Genomic DNA, 16087 nt, shown 5'->3' on the forward strand with positions numbered 1-16087 from the left:
CGCTTTTTCTTTATAGCTTTATACACTCTTAGGTATGTCTTCATAGAGGTATGAAAATGGACTAATACAGTGGTTGATGGCAGAAGCCAGGTTTCTGACTGTTGGAATGGGAATTTACAAATAAGCAAGTGGAAGAGGTCAGAGTGATCCATGTTGTTGTGATGGATTAGAGCTGGAGATGTCAGTATGAATTCACATTTAGCTTAATATAGGTACAAATGGCTACATACAGAAATATTTGTATATACATGGGTTAATGTACTGTTAGGGAAGTGGCAATGAGAGTGATAGATAGGGCTCAGGCGTTGGATAACTGTTATCCTTTAAAAGTTGAGAAAGCCATGTTGTTAAGCATGGGGGCATGGATTAGCAGTTCTTGAGACTAACACACACATATTTCCTTGCTGTGTTAGCTGAGAGGGCCTAAAACAAGTGACATTGTAGTAGTAATGAGCATACTGGGTGCCTAGATATTGGCTTCTAATATCATCCAATGAAAGGAATCAGGGTTACTGAAGAAGTGGCTGATTCCAGGACTGGCATAGGAAATATACAAAATGAGTCCGGATCGGAGCATCTTATAGTGTCAGAAAGTAAAGAGTGTTCAGATGCACACACATGTACATGCACAACAATACCCAAACACAAGTGGTGGCATGTCAGTCGAAGAGGCACAGGAGCTAATTGAAAGAGCTCCCAATGGTCAAAACTAGAAAATTTGAGCAGCAAAATAAAGAAGTATTATATCCACGAATCTATACTGATATAAATGATGGAATAAATTAATAAATAACTAGAGGAGGCACATCAGTGCAGAAGAATTCTAAATAAATTATGTAGCTATTTTACCCTACAGGAGGGAAGCATGATTCCGTACTCCTCAAGTGTGGGCTGTACATAGTGGCTTCCTTCCAAAGGGTACAGCATAGAAAAAAGGAGAAATAAAAGAGTCATTTTACAGTGGCAAAATCTTCCCTTCTGGAGCAGGTGCTGGTATTTGAGGGAAGATACTAATACAGAAGGTTGCCTCTTTGGCTTGCTTGATGTGATGCAAATCAAATTAAATGCCTTTCCTTGCATTCTTTTTATTCTATAAAGCTTTTTTTTTTTTTTTTTTCCTGATTATAAACTAGTCCATGCCCATCATTTAATTGGGGATATACATAAAATAAAAATCTCCCATAATTATATTACCCAGAGGTAATCATTTCTATAATTTTGGTGTATTTCCCTCCACTCATTATTTTTCTATGCATGCAGAATTGGGAAATAGTGCAGTTGGTGAGTTAGGGAATATAAACTTAGTTAAATGCACTCTCATAAGTTATATCTTATAAAATAAATGCAAAACCAGCACAGTGCATAGAAAAAAGCTATTGTTTTAAACATCGGAAACCACAGCTGTTTTTCCAAATGGCTGGTGCTCCATTTCTGAGAAGCTTTTCTGTGTTTACTTCATGGTGGGAACTGTGCTACAATATATTTTTGTTTTCTGCTTTAAATATATATAGCACAAAATATAGAGGTTTACCTTAACAAAAGAAAATAAAGGTAATAAGAATGTATATAAGAGGCACTCTGGCCCCCAAATACTCAATTCCTAAATAAACTATTGTTTTATAATGAACTTTTAATAGTATGAAATTTCTCAGGCATGTAACCATCACATTGTAGAACAGACTATATATATTTTATATGCAATATAAAAATACATATATTTACAAATTGAAGTAAACATACATTTGTACCCTTCGTACCCTTATTTTCTCACATATATAATCACATATTTTAAATGTTCTTTAATGATCATTTCCATCTATCTAAAATTTACCAATCCCTTAAGGACCATGTCAAGTCTTGCCTCCATTATCAGCATTCCATGATAGCCTCAGCTTATTATTTCTTATGTAGATTATAGTAATAGAGCCTCTGAATTGCTTTATCAGTCTCTAGTCTGTTCCCTTTTCAAATCATCTTGCTGAAATAATCTTCCTCAAATATAACACTGAACTCAAGATACATTCAATGGTTTCCAGTGGCTACATATAAAGAGCACATTTCTTGGTCTGATTTCACTAGTCCAGACTCCCCTCCATTCCATACACCATACATTCCCACCAAAGTCAACTTTCTGTGTCTTTACTTTAACTCTTCCCCCTGCTTGGGATTCTAATATTACCTTAGATTTTTAATCTTGCTTACAGTTATTTGCATAGAATTGGCTATAAACTCTTCTTCAAAGTCAGAACTTGCAAATTCAAATCAGTGCAATTAAATGTAAATTATAGTCACTGAAGACCCACTGTATGCCTGATACCATGCAATGTGTTAAGAGCAAGAGAGATGAGTAAGGCGTAACCCTTACCCTGAAAGATATCATAGTCCAGAAAAGGAGACAAAGACACATAATAAACAATCCTGATTCAAGGCAGTACATGAAGATGCAGGAATACACAGAAGATACAGTGGTAGCACAGAAGAGGGGACAGGTTCTACCTGTGCAGGCGGGGCTGTGAGTAGGTGATTTCTAAAGGAAAAGGAAATGCCAGACAGAAGTGCAGCGTGGTCTATTCAGGAAATTTTAGAAAGGTGGGTGTTTCTGCAATGGGGAAGAAGTCCTAGATTTTCCTTTAAAGGTAGGAGGGTGAACACCATTAATAGCCTTGTAAAATATGATAGGGGACCTAAAACCCAAATGCTAATTAACATCTTTGGTTGTTCCTCCAAATATTTATATTAGCCTGCACTCTTCCATGTGTAATTTTGTCATTCTCCAACTAGCATATAAACTTTTGGAAGACAAAATCCAAGTACGAACTTATCAAATTTCTCAAAGACTTCAGCAAGGTGGCTAACACATAGAGTTTTAGCAATATTTTAATATCATGATTAAAATTCATTTCATGATTTAATTCCTGATACTTGCATGCTCAATGCTTAAAAGGAGTTGAAAACATCTGTCAGAAGAATTAAGCAATTCTGAGTCAAGACAAAAACTAAAAGGGCCAGCATGTTTTGCAGAAATGTTCTGGATTAGTGATTTTGCCTCTAGAACAATTTTATTTACTTTTAAAAAGGCAATTTAATGCAATTTGTTTCAAAATGTCATATTTTAGCATATTTACAGCTGTCAAAAACTGGGTCATCAACAGCAAAATAACCAGTATGGATTTTTCAGCTATGATAATTAGATTTGCCTCTTAGAATTGCTTGTATGTAATGATGTTAATCAGTGGATGACATTCCCTTTAGACTGGCCAGCCCTGCCTCTCCAGTCCCTGCTGAATTGGACAATAATTTGTGGCCTGAAATGGCTTCTTTTCTACATAGAGTGAGTGTGATCTGATATTCAATGCTAGTAGCTGAGCCAAAGAAATAGAGGTGATTGGAGTGTGAAGTTGGAAAAATTAGCATCTCATTCTATCAAGGTTGTAGCAGACCAGGGCACAAACACCTTGTGTTTACTAGGTGGAGGAATTGGGGAAGCAACAGGGGATAACAGGTTCTTTCATGGGATCCACTCCAATACGAAAAAAAAAAAAAAAAAAGAGCTTTCCCCTCACCTTAAAAAAAAAGAGAAAGAAAAATAAAGACTACAATTACTAAAGAAAATATAGGTAGGTATAAATATTACATGTAGATATATTAAAAGAAAACTGCAAAGAGACTGACAGAAAGTATGTGGCAAAGTTGTAGACCACAGAAAAATGGATCAAGTAAAAGAAGCCATGGAGGGAATAAAGTAGAAAATCATAACGGGGATATATTTTGGAACTTTCTCTGCATGATTATCTGAGTCCTGATTCTTTTGCTGGGATGGTAACGCACGCTGGCTTGTACATTTCTCCTTGCTTGTTGGTGGTAGTGTTGGTAATGAAATACATGTTTTCTGTTGTTAATTTTGATTCCTAAATGTCATTGCCCATGATTTCAGTCTTTCAGTTTTAGAGGGGAAGGCACTTATCAATGGTCTGGTTGTCGATATTGTTTGCCCTTGAGATGAAAAGAACCAACAAAGAGTCACCAAAGGACAGTCAATCCATTGGCAATGGATAAAGTGTATGCAGTCCAAAAATGCTACATATTCTAAGTGATGTGTCCATAGAGAGAGAGAATTATAGAACTATTCTCCAACAAAAACCCAAGTCCCCAAAGTCAGTTTATCTTGCCACAGACCCATATACAATCTTACATTTAACTCATATTTTTTGTCCTTTTATTTTGGAAACCTAGTCCCTTCCTTGTCTACATTTTAAAAGTAGTTCTCTTACATCAGTCTGGGTATGTCGCTGACAGCCACTGTCCCATCATGGGTCTCACTCTCTCCATCTTCCTCCTCTTCCTCACTACTTTCTGACTCCTCACTGGAGGAGGAGTAATCAGTCACCTTCTTCATTGGGCGGTTTGTTTCTTCAATCCGGAGTTCTCTTAGTTCTTTGGCTAATGCCGTCAGATCCTATGAAAGAAAAAATTTGTTCAGCATATGAATGGTAGATTTGACCAAAGCTACATCTCTCAGCAAGTCAGTGCTCCAGCTTAAGCAACGAGAAAAAAAAGCTCTATATAGAACTGTGACAAACATAGTTACTGCATGGAACTAAGAAAATGATGTTTGTAGCGTGTAGAAGCTAGAAAAGAAAGATGAAATCAATTTAAACTTTGTTCAAAACCAATAGCTAGACTGAGACTGTTCAGTTCTGAATATATATGTGTACATATGTGTATGTGCATTGTATGTATACACATATATACAAACATTGGGTTCTCATTTTATTTTGGAAAGGTGAAGCTGGTCACCCCCAGAGTTAATGGGAAAATACATGGGATTAGAAATTGTACCCCGGTATTCTGGGACTCCTGCCCAAGCCACAGTGATAGCTTTTCCCCTCTTGTGATTGCTACTGTACCAAAATCTAGCATCAGTCATAGAACAGAGCAATTCCCAAGGTTCCAGCTACTACAATGACTCATTTGGTGTGTCATCATTCCCTGGAGAATAGAGGTACCACATCAAATCATGGCCCATCCTAAAGCCTAGCGCCACTGAAATTTACAGCCACAGAACTGAATTAATCAAGAGGAACAACAACAACAACAAAAAGAGTTCTCTTCCAAAATGATAGGTGTTTCATTTTCTTTTGTTTTAAATTCCAGTCATCTGGCAGAAATCCTGGTGAAGAACACTAAAATGAATGTGCAAATACCAAAAGGAAGAGATAATTTTGAGTTTTCCATGAGTATGATGAAACCTTTAGCCTTATGGATGTGATGATGTGGTATTTAATCACCAGGCATACTGCAGGCAGTGTGCTGAATATCCGACTACCTTTTATTTTACATGCTTTCAGAGCAATGCAGAGGGAAGCAGTTCTGCAAAAGCATGGCCGCTCTAATTTGCATGGGTTAAACTGCCCATGGCACACAGCATGCAAATGAGGAAAAAGCAATTTGACATCAGTCTTACCATTTCTCCCTATATTAGTGACCCATGTGGGAATCAGAGCATTCAGTGAGAGACAGGGGATTAGGGAGAAAGAAACTCATTGAAAAATACTAAATCCCACAGTTTTCTATGGCCATATTCTCTCTTTATTTCAATCCAAAAATGTACACATCCAATTCACCTGATTGTAGGATTAGAGCAACCTGGGTGATGACATTTGATAATCTATCCTAACTGGTTAAAAGAAAAGCTGTGATAAATGTGTATAGTTAAATTATAATTTTATTTTGAGAATACAACAAGACATTATGTTTCTCTACTGCCACCTGTATGTCAGGCATTACTATTTTGGTTCACACTAGGAAAGGAAACGCTTTAGGTGTTTTACATGGTCTAGAAATTTAGGCAATTCATAGTGTTAACTGAAGGGTCATTTCTTTCTAATTTCATAGAAATCAAAAGCAAAGTGACTTTTAAATTTGTCTTGACGACACCTGATTTGAAACCCTTAAAAAATGGAAGCTTCTAAAAATTCAACCCTTGCATTACATACAAAAACACACTTGGGTAGGGCTTTTGCACACAGGCACACTTGCACATGCCTCAATCTCAGTGAATGTATTTGCCCCATCTGTGAAAGTGAAAATAGAATTGTATTTAAAAGGCCCAACTGTGTTTAAATATAATGTATATTATAAAAAGAAGAGGAAAACCATAACATAGGTATAATTTCATGCAAATTTATTTCTGGTTTCTTTGGCAATTAGTCAAAATAAGAAAAGCTAATATCTGAATTTCAACTTTTACTTCTTATTTCCTCCTGGCAATTGTCAATGCTTATCTTTATCAAATGAAGAAGCAAGTGAAGGGTATGCTATTCTTGAGTACTTTGGGAAAATAAAGTCTAGATATTTGTTAAGGCTATGAAAGAAAACCAGTGAAATAATGAAAAATTAGATAAATTTATTTTGTATTCTGATATCTATATATTAGGACCGTGTTAAGTCTCATCAAAGAATATAGCTAGCATTTAAAATGTTACTTGTTATTAAGAATTACATTTTATACAATTTAAAGAGAGAATATGGTTTAAAAGAGTTTATTTCCATTGTCAATAATTCTGAGTAAAATATAATACTGTTGGCTATGGTTTATTTTAATTAATGATACATTTTCCCCAGCGCTTTATTTTCCTTATCGCTGACATTTCAAAACGAGACAAAAGAAATTCTAAAAAATCAAAATTATTTTAGAAATATTTAGTCCACAGGCTACTGATTTAAAAAAACTTTCGCTTGTTAAAATGACCTACATTTTTCGAAACATTGTATTTAGAAACACTTTAAAGTTCTGAACTGCTTAATAATTTTGCTTTTAATTATAATTTTTTGCTTCTGTGTTATTAAAAAGCTCTCTGCCCTGAAACATTAGAAATAACTGAAAATTTCCTTTAATTGTTAACAGTTTGGAGGCGAGACATATACGAGAATCCCTTTGAAAAGGTAAAAATAATGAGTAATTCAAAAGTAATACCTGTAGTCAAAGAAAATTAATCTTCCATTGCTGAGAACCTATGTGTTCAGCTGAAGTTTTGTTTCTTATCCATCCAGTATTGAAAAATTTATAATAGCAAAGTTATAGGAAATAAACACAATCTAATATTAACACCATTGGGTTCAATTCCATTTTCATATATTTTATTCTTAGACAATACAAATTTCCCCATATAACGAGCTTTCATGGTAATTTATTACTTGGCTGTCTCAAGCCTGGAGCTAAAAAGTATTTAAAAAACAAAATAAAAGTGCTATTTAGCATGAAAATGTTTGAGAATATATAGCTAAAAAAGAAATATGGCAAAATGGTAAGAATTTTTGACTACAGAGTAAATGTGAAGATAGCTAAGAGGCTTATTTAACAGTTTTTAGAATCAACTAGATATAATTTTTCATTCAACAAAGGTTGTTTAACGATTATGCACACGTTGACTAGAAAGGCGCTCTTTTAGGTCCCTTTTTAGAAACAACATAGTTTAGTCAAATATTAGTTCAATTTTTGAACTATTTTGTTTAAATTTTTTTAGCTGGTTTTTTTTCTCTTTGTATTAAACTATTTTCTTTTTAGGAACTCTAAAGATATGACATTGGGCAAGCCACTTAGTTTCAATATCCTCATCTGAGGGAAAAGGGGGTTGAACCCTTAGTTATTGCTCAAATTCCATCCAATCTAAATTGATGTGCTCTGAAATGTTTGATTCCCACATATTAATTAAAAAAAAGTGGTAAAAACAGTGTTTGCTTATGCATATAATCTTTGTGAGACATATTTAATTGTGCCAACAAAAAAGGAACATTTATTTTCAGACTATATTAAATAATTAGACTATGCTGCAAAAATCTCATATTCCATTAGAAAGAAATGTCAAATTAAGGTACACTCCCACAAATTAATTTTTACAAAAAGTTAAATCACTAGCAAATAACAAGCAACAATATTTCAAAAATGATTTTTAGGTTTTTCATTTCAATCCCAGTTATCTAAATTGTAAAAACAGTCAGTGCGAGGAAAGCCCTACCAAAACCTATGAATGGAGAAGGGAGAAAGGTGTGGTTCAAAGTTTCTCAATTATGGCACTGTTGACATTTTGGGCCAGATAATTCTTTATTGTAGGGAGCTCTCTGTACACCATAGGATGTTTGGCAGCGCCCCTCTGCTCTATCCACAAGACACCAGTACCACTGCCTCCCACTCTGAAGCTGTGACAACCAAAACTGGCTCCAGATTTTGCCAAATGTCTCCTAAGGGAAGAGGAGTGGAGGAATCAGCCGTGGTTGAGAGCCACTGGGTTAGGTAGAACCGCTTTATTGTAGTGGTTTGGATCAGTGATACTCAAGAGATTGGGATAGGGCTTTTCTAACCATACATAGCTCCAGAGATTTTAGTAAGCAGGTCACACCCCCTCAATTATTTGTAATTACTTATACTTCCATTGCCCCCTTTCATCTCTGTCCAGTGCAATGCAGTACACCAAAAATTAGTAGAGCAATTTTTCAAAGCCTAAAATATTCTCGGTTAACCAGATGAAATCTGTGAGAGCCTTTTCCTTAATGAAAGCCCCTCCAAGCCAATTTCTGAACTCATGTATTTCCTCTTGAGTTGTGCATATGCACAACTGTTTTATTGAGAACTGTAGCGCCAGAACTTCATTGTCTTTCTTCACCTGTTCTGGGAGAAAAACTGACAAAAGTTGTGATAATCCCTGTCCTTCTCGCTATTATGAGAGAGAGGGGCAAGCAAGGCCATGGCACAGAGCAATTAAAAACACACTCCCCTCTTCCCTTTCTGTAAATGCCATCCACACACTGCAAACATGCAGAGTCTCATTCTTTTATAAGCAACAATCCTTCAACTATGATTATAACTGTCTCAGTCACTCTGGGTGGTGAGGTGGCCATAAGTCTGAAAAAGTGAAGCTCTTTGGTGAAGACCAGATGCATGGAAACATGCTTCTCCCACCTGCCAAAATAACTCCATGCCTCTGGCCCAAACCTTAATCAAACCCTTGGCTTTCCGCAGCATGTTACACATCATAAAATGCTTTCACAAACATTACCTTAAATGATCCTAAACAATCTTGTAAGTGGGATGGGGAGGTGTTTTTATTCTCATTTTACAGATGAGGAAACTCTGGCCCAGAGAGGTTATGAGACTAGTTTCAGCCAGTTATTTACTGGGGGAGCCAAGATTTGAATGCAGCTTGCTGACCTCAAAGCCAGTGCTTTTTCCACGTAATTTTCACAAAAGTAGTGCTCAGCAGAACGACAGCTTTAAAGCCATGATGGTAGTCTTTAGATTCCATGCATTTAGGACTCTCTGCAAGGCCTGGATCTTAAAAAAACAAATTCTACTCTGCTGTATTCATGCAGGTCTGACAAATAGCAGTAAAGCAGTCATCCTTCTTAGCAAGCTACCTACGACTGACAAAGCCATATATTTTTCTAATGGAAAACGTCTCCACAGATAAGGAAATAAAGTCACTTAACTTTCCAGGATTCATTAACTAAAGCTGATGTTGCTGCTGATGCTGTTGTTAATGTCCCACAAAATTAATCTAACAATACCTACTTACTCCTTGTTCACAAATCACACACACTAAATTTGGAGTGCCCTAGAATGATATCTCTTTTCTTGTTAGTAAAACTGCTGAGAGCCATTCCCTAGCAAGGCTGGCTAGTACAGGTTTGCTATTGGAAGATAATGGAAGGAGAAACTGCCATTAATAAAGCATGAATACTTGTCATTAGCCAGACTGGAACATTGGAAAAGTGACATTTTAGCTTAGAAGGAAGGTCTCTGAAGCTATATGGGTAGGTCTGAGGGTCTTAAAACTGGCTTCCATTTGAAGGGGCTCTCCTCCCAGCAGATTGCTGCAAATCTCCTCCCAGCAGATTGCTCCCACTGGCCACCTTTCTGAATGTCAACATTAGGAAACAAGTTTAATATTTACATTTTGTGAAAGCATGACCAAGAAAAAGTAATACTAACCTCATCTATAGCTTTTTTATAGCTCTGAAATGAGAGGAACCCAATCCAGAAGAATCCACAGAAGGAGGAAAAGCCAGCAGAAAGGCAGCAGATTAGACACAAAATTGGAATTGTTAGTACGCAACTGATAAATACAAAAGGGCGAAGAGAATGTCAACCCAGGATGATGCAAATCCCTTCATTATTACTCTCAGTATACGTCCTTACTTTAAGGTGTTAAAAAAGAATAAACCAAAAAGCTTCACGTTCATTTCACAGAAAAGATTCTCAAGAGATTTAAATAGAAAAAGTAGATAGTAATTCAACCCAAATTAATTTTCAACTTTCAAATTTCAGCCTCCATACTCCTCTTTAAGACTACTTGGGGGTTTATCATGTTACAGCAGTGAAGCTGAATATTAAGTTGTTAGGACACCTGTTGGACACTGCTTAATAAGTTTGGTCCAGAAAAATATTGTCCTGGAGGTATGAAAAATAGCAGAAAAACTGTAATATTAATTCACGTGGAAAATAATATGGGGAAAGGGTAGAAGAGATTAGAGAAATTCACAGAAAGTACCCAAGCCTCTTTAACTTCTTCTTTCTTTTTTGCCAAAATTGCTGAGTAGAAATTATGGAATGATAGAAGTTATTTCTCCTCCTGTTGTATAGTTAAAGGACTGCTAATGATCAGCAAATAGCCAAAGGCAGAGGAGGCAATCCAAGATCTCTTCAGTTCTTTCCTAATCAAGGATGACTTTCTGCTGGATGTTTCTAGCATCTGTTCTTACTAATCTTGACAATTTTTGTTCGTATCATGAGTGTATCCCCAACTACTTAATCCTGTGGGTTCTCTGGTAAATTAAGAGTTCAAAACTCTTGGAGAGAAATGCACTCACAGCTGGTCGACTGGGCCGGGTAATGTCCCTGGATTCTTCTGGTTTCACCTTGGCAGGCTCATGGGGGAGTACAGGTGATCCTTCTGACTTACTGTTGGCTAGAGGGAAAAACAGAGGACCAAGAAAGAGATGGCCATCAAAAAGTGCTGGCTCAGGTTCTGAATGAATCATCTGTGATGTGTCATCACATTGAGATTACTCAGTGGACACGTCATTCGCTTGGGCAAATCCTCAAGCACATCCATGAAAAATATAATGTTCAGGCAAACACATTTAGGTTTGTCACCTGGAAATCACTAGTAACAATTAAAAAAAAAAAACTGTAGCAAGTACCATCACCACTAGAGCACTTCTTATGTGTCAGGCATAGTGCTAAATGCTTTCTATGTCAATTATCTCATTTAATCCTCACTCCAACCCAATGATGTGGCACTATTTTCCTATTTTACAGAACACAGATTTACAAAGATGACACGACTGTCCTGAGGTCACACTGAAATTATACACAGAGCTGGAGTTCTGATTTCTGAAAGTCCTATTCTCAGTCACTATGCTAAATGAGCCTCTAAGGTTCTATGCTTGTTTTCTTCTTTTATCATCTGTCCAATCAGGATAGGTTATTTTGTTGAAATTTTGTGTGGAAAAAAAAAAGAAACTTATTTTATTTGGTGGGACGGTTTTTAATTAGGGATGGGAGAGGTCTCAGCCATTTAAAAATAAAAGAATGAGGTGAGGGCAGGAAGGAGGTTGTTACAGGAGAAGGGCCCTAGACTGGAGGTACAGAGCAAGGCGGACCCCGACAGCAGCAGAGTGAATAGCCTCTCTGCGGTCTAGGAGCTTACAGATAGAGAAGATGTAATTTAGGGTAAGAGAGGTTGTTTTTATTTTTTAAAAAGTAGTCTTTCTTGGGCAGGGACATACTGGGGATACAAGAGTGCTTTTAATCCAGAAGAATAAAGGGCTGAAGGAAATAAAAAGTAAGCCTGAACTAGATCACAGAATTAAAATGGTATGTGTTTAAGTTTGGTTTACTTAAACATTTGCTCTAAGAATATGAAGTTGTCTATAAATAGAAAAAAGGTAAAAGAATGGCTGTTTTCTTTCTTTCCTTTATGTTTTTTAGAGATGGGGCTCTGTCACCCAGCCTGGAGTACAGTGGGGCCATCATAGCTCACTGCAGACTTGAACTCCTGAGCTTAAGCAATTCTTCCACCTCGGCCTTCCGCGTACCTAGGACTACAGGCATAAGCCACTACACATGGTAGTTTTCTAAATTAAGGAAATTTATATTTGGATCAAGGCAACAAAGACATACAGTAAGTACCTCTGAGATGTGCCACTGATCAGAAGAATGCATATAGAGGCAGCTCTTGACCAGTCCATATCCCAATTCAGAGATATGAACATCAATCACATGTTAGATACCAAGCTTTTTAAAATGGAAATACAGTGATTTATTTAAAACCCTGAAAGGGTATTAGGAGATAAACTAAGAGTATTAGGAGGTGGTATATAATAAAGAGTCTAAGAAAGAAAGAAGAAATGAAGGTTCTCATCAGGCTTTCATCAGACAGAGAAACTTGTAAGTACGTTAATGTTTGTCAAATTGCAATTAAAGTACTGGTCCTTCACTTGGAAGCAAAATTATCTTCTGAAGAAGTTGATTCAAAAAGAGTGAATTTTAGCTAGCTAGAAACAATGTATTCTTATGTATCATCACCTGGACAATAATAATGTTTTTCATAGGCTTCCCCATTAATGGAAATTAAACAATGATGAATAATTTGAATTAAATATTTAGAGAGACTAATTTTCACCTAATAGGAATAACCAGAGGAGTCTTTTTTTTTTTTTTTTTTTTTTTAAGATGGAGTTTCATTCTTGTTGCCCAGGCTGGAGTGCAATGGCGTGATCTTGGTTCACCGCAACCTCCGCCTCCTGGGTTCAAGCGATTCTCCTGCCTCAGCCTCCCAAGTAGCTGAGATTACAGGCATGTGCCACCACGCCCGGCTAAGTTTTTGTATTTTTAGTATCGATGGGGTTTCTCCATATTGGTCAGGCTGGTCTTGGAACTCCCGACCTTAGGTGATCTGCCTGCCTCGGCTTCCCAATGTGCTGGGATTACAGGCGTGAGCCACCGCGCCCAGCCTAAATATGTTTTTTAAGTAAAAGATTTTATTCCTTCCTTCAAGTGTATTCTACATTAGTCTTCATTGAATTTCATTTTGAGAAATACATGGTATTCTGAACTGTGCTTATGAACTATGTTCAGAATACTAAACAGGACAATTGGTGCAATGGGTACAGGACATTTGCGGGTACTTGAAACTCTGAAAACTGGCAATCAAACCGAAACAGGAATTCAGGTGACTGGTAAGTGACTGTATTTTCAAGTAAGTCTGATATTTGGTGATCTCCCTGGAAAACACTGGTATCTGACATAAGAAAGGATTTTGTCCATACTGATGGCACACACACAATTAGGGACAGTGGCCCACTCCCCTGAGGAGACTGAGGTTGAGAGCAGTTGAGGGGCTCTTCAGGATCACCCAGTGGTGGCCATGCCTGGACTAGAGTCAGGAAGTAACTAACCTTTCTTTCCCCGTCCACAGCTTTCCTCCCAGGCAGTATTGCCAGGTAAAGGTAAGAGAAAGTTTTACCTCGAACTCTGGTGCGTTCACTGGATCCAGCTTGTGATCCAGGCTGGGAGCCTCCTTGGGAGCTGGGCTGGGAGCTGGGTGTGCTGGAGCTGGAGGAACTGCCACTGCTGGTCCTCTGCAAAGGACTCTCCAAGATGGGCTCAGTTCTCCGGAGATCAGGGTTGCTGTGTGAGTGGCAGAGCACACTGGTTACACAGACCTTGCCAGTTTTGCAGATCACGTATCTGATAAGGTTTAATACCCAAAATATATAAGGAACTGAAACAGCTCAATAGCAAGAAAACGAATAACCCAATTAAAAATGGGGAAAGGACCTGAATAGACATTTTTTAAAACGAGACATGCACATAGTCAATAGGAATATGAAAAAAATGCTCAACATCACTAATCATCAGGGAAATGCAAATTAAAACCACAATGAGCTGAAACTAGGCCGCATAAAACTTAGAAACTAGGCCTCATAAAAAAAGAACTTAAAAAAATTAACACCACGTGGCTCTGGATAGGGTCCCACCCTGCCTCGATAGGGTCCCACCCTGATAGGGTCCCACCCTGCCAATTCCGGGAAACAACCTCATGGGGTCCCACCCTGCCAATTCCAGGGGTCCCACCCTGCCTCGAAGTTCCCGGAATCAACAACTCCAGGAAAAAAACCTCATAAGGTCCTGCTCTAACCAATTAGAAAAAGACACCTTGCTCAGGCCATAGACAGACCCAATTACCACGCGCCTAAAGCTTTGTTTGAATTTCGCGCCCTAAGCTGTGTTTGAACTTGTGTTTGCCTATATAAACAGCCTGTAACAAGCAGTCGGGGTCCCAGGGCCAACTTAGAGCTTGGGACCCTAGCGCGCTAGTAATAAATAACTCTCTGCTGTGAATCTCGTGTCGGTGATCCTTCGCGGCGACCCCTGCCCAGGAGGGAATCGACAGTTCGGTTCCAACAAGCCAGGCACAGTGGCCCTCACCTATAACTCCAGCACTTTGGGAGGCTGAGGTGGGAGGATCACTTGAGGCCAGGAGTTCAAGACCAGCCCAGGCAACATAGTGAGATCCCATCTCTACAAGAAATTAGCTGGGCATAGTGGCATGTGCCTGTCATCCCACTTAAATGAGAGGCTGAGGTGGGAGGCTCACTTGACCCCAGGAGATCAAGGCTGCAGTGAGCCATGATCATGCTACTGCACTCCAGCCTGGGCAACAGAGTGAGACTATGTCTCAAAAAATAAAAACATAAAAAAAGTTTAAAACCTCACCAAACCACAATGAGCTATCACCTCATACCAATTAGAATGGCTATTCTAAAGACAAAAGATAATTAGTGTTGGTGAGGATGCAGAGAAGAGGGAACCCCTGTACCCTGTTGGTGAGAATGTAAAATAGTACAGCCAGTATGGAAAACAGTATGAAGGTTCTACAAAAGACCAAAAATAGAATTATCATAGGATCCAGCGATTCCACTTCTGGGTATATATCCAAAGGAAATGAAATCAGTATATTGAAGAGGTAGCTGTACTCCCGTGCTCAGTGCAGCACTATTCACAGTAGCCACAATATGGAATCAACCTAAGTGTCCACTAATGAATGAATGGATAAAGAAAATGTGATATATCTGTCTCTCAAAAAGACGAATACTACATGATCTCACTTATATGGGGAATCTACAAACACCCAACTCATAGAAACAGAGCGTAGAATGATAGTTGCCAGGGGCTCTAGGAAGGAGAGAGAATGGGAAGATGTTGGTCAAAGGTTACAGTTTCAGTTGGACAGCATGCGTAACTTTTGGAAATCTGTACACCATGTTGACTACAGATAATAATGACGTTTACTTGAAAAATGCAAAGAGAGTAGACCTTAAATGTTATCACAAAAAATGATAACTATGTGAGGTGATGGATATATTGATTAACTTGATTTTAGTAATCATTTCACAGTGTATACATATATCAAAACATCATGATGTACACTGTGTAGATATACTTTTTATTTGTCAATTATACCTCGGTAAATCTAGGGGGGACAAGATCTTGCCATTGGTAGACACAAGCATAGTCCAGTCCCCAGTGCAAGGAAATAAAAAGAGCACTTATAAGACCTTGAGAGGAAGGGCTCAACAGAAGATGATAGTCATGCCTTTCTCTGTAGATTTCCTGATCAGCTACTGGATGTGGACAGGATGAACTCTTGTTCATCACATTGAAAGTACTAGCTCTGGATGATGAATCTTCAAAGAAGGCTTTCTTGTAAACATTTTTTTCTGTGCTCATTGTAAAAAAACTTGAAAAATATTAAAAGGGAAAAAATAAGGAATTAACACATATAATCTCTGCATCAGGAAATACTCAACTATATTTTACTATTGTACTATTTACTCACTGATGCATGGAATCTACAAACATCAAACTCATAGAAACAAAGAATAGAATGAGAGTTGCTGGGGTTTTTTTTCTTTTGTATCTATAGAAGCATACTGCATATTCAGTTTTTTTTTTCTTTTTTATATATGGAAGCACAGTGTATATTGTTTTGCATCTTGCTTTTTTCCCTTAACTGCATAGTGA

The 16087-nt window shown here is 37.7% G+C and overlaps 1 protein-coding gene across 9 annotated transcripts in view; it reads right to left on the reverse strand.

Annotated features, from left to right (window-relative positions):
- Positions 1–16087, reverse strand: part of TNIK (TRAF2 and NCK interacting kinase) — a 408855-nt gene that overhangs the window by 36105 nt on the left and 356663 nt on the right. For 5 of the 9 annotated variants that reach the window (XM_050780051.1, XM_050780045.1, XM_050780048.1 and 2 more), the window contains 4 exons: positions 13527–13690; positions 10867–10964; positions 9989–10012; positions 4272–4456 (listed from right to left, as the gene is read on the reverse strand). In XM_050780051.1, the coding sequence (XP_050636008.1) occupies positions 4272–4456; positions 9989–10012; positions 10867–10964; positions 13527–13690 (471 nt within the window). The remainder of the gene's footprint in view (positions 1–4271; positions 4457–9988; positions 10013–10866; positions 10965–13526; positions 13691–16087) is intronic. The other 4 variants (XM_050780052.1, XM_050780046.1, XM_050780049.1 and 1 more) reach the window with 1 other exon arrangement.

The sequence above is a fragment of the Macaca thibetana genome, chromosome 2 (genome assembly GCF_024542745.1).
Source record: "Macaca thibetana thibetana isolate TM-01 chromosome 2, ASM2454274v1, whole genome shotgun sequence".
Classification (NCBI taxonomy): domain Eukaryota; kingdom Metazoa; phylum Chordata; class Mammalia; order Primates; family Cercopithecidae; genus Macaca; species Macaca thibetana.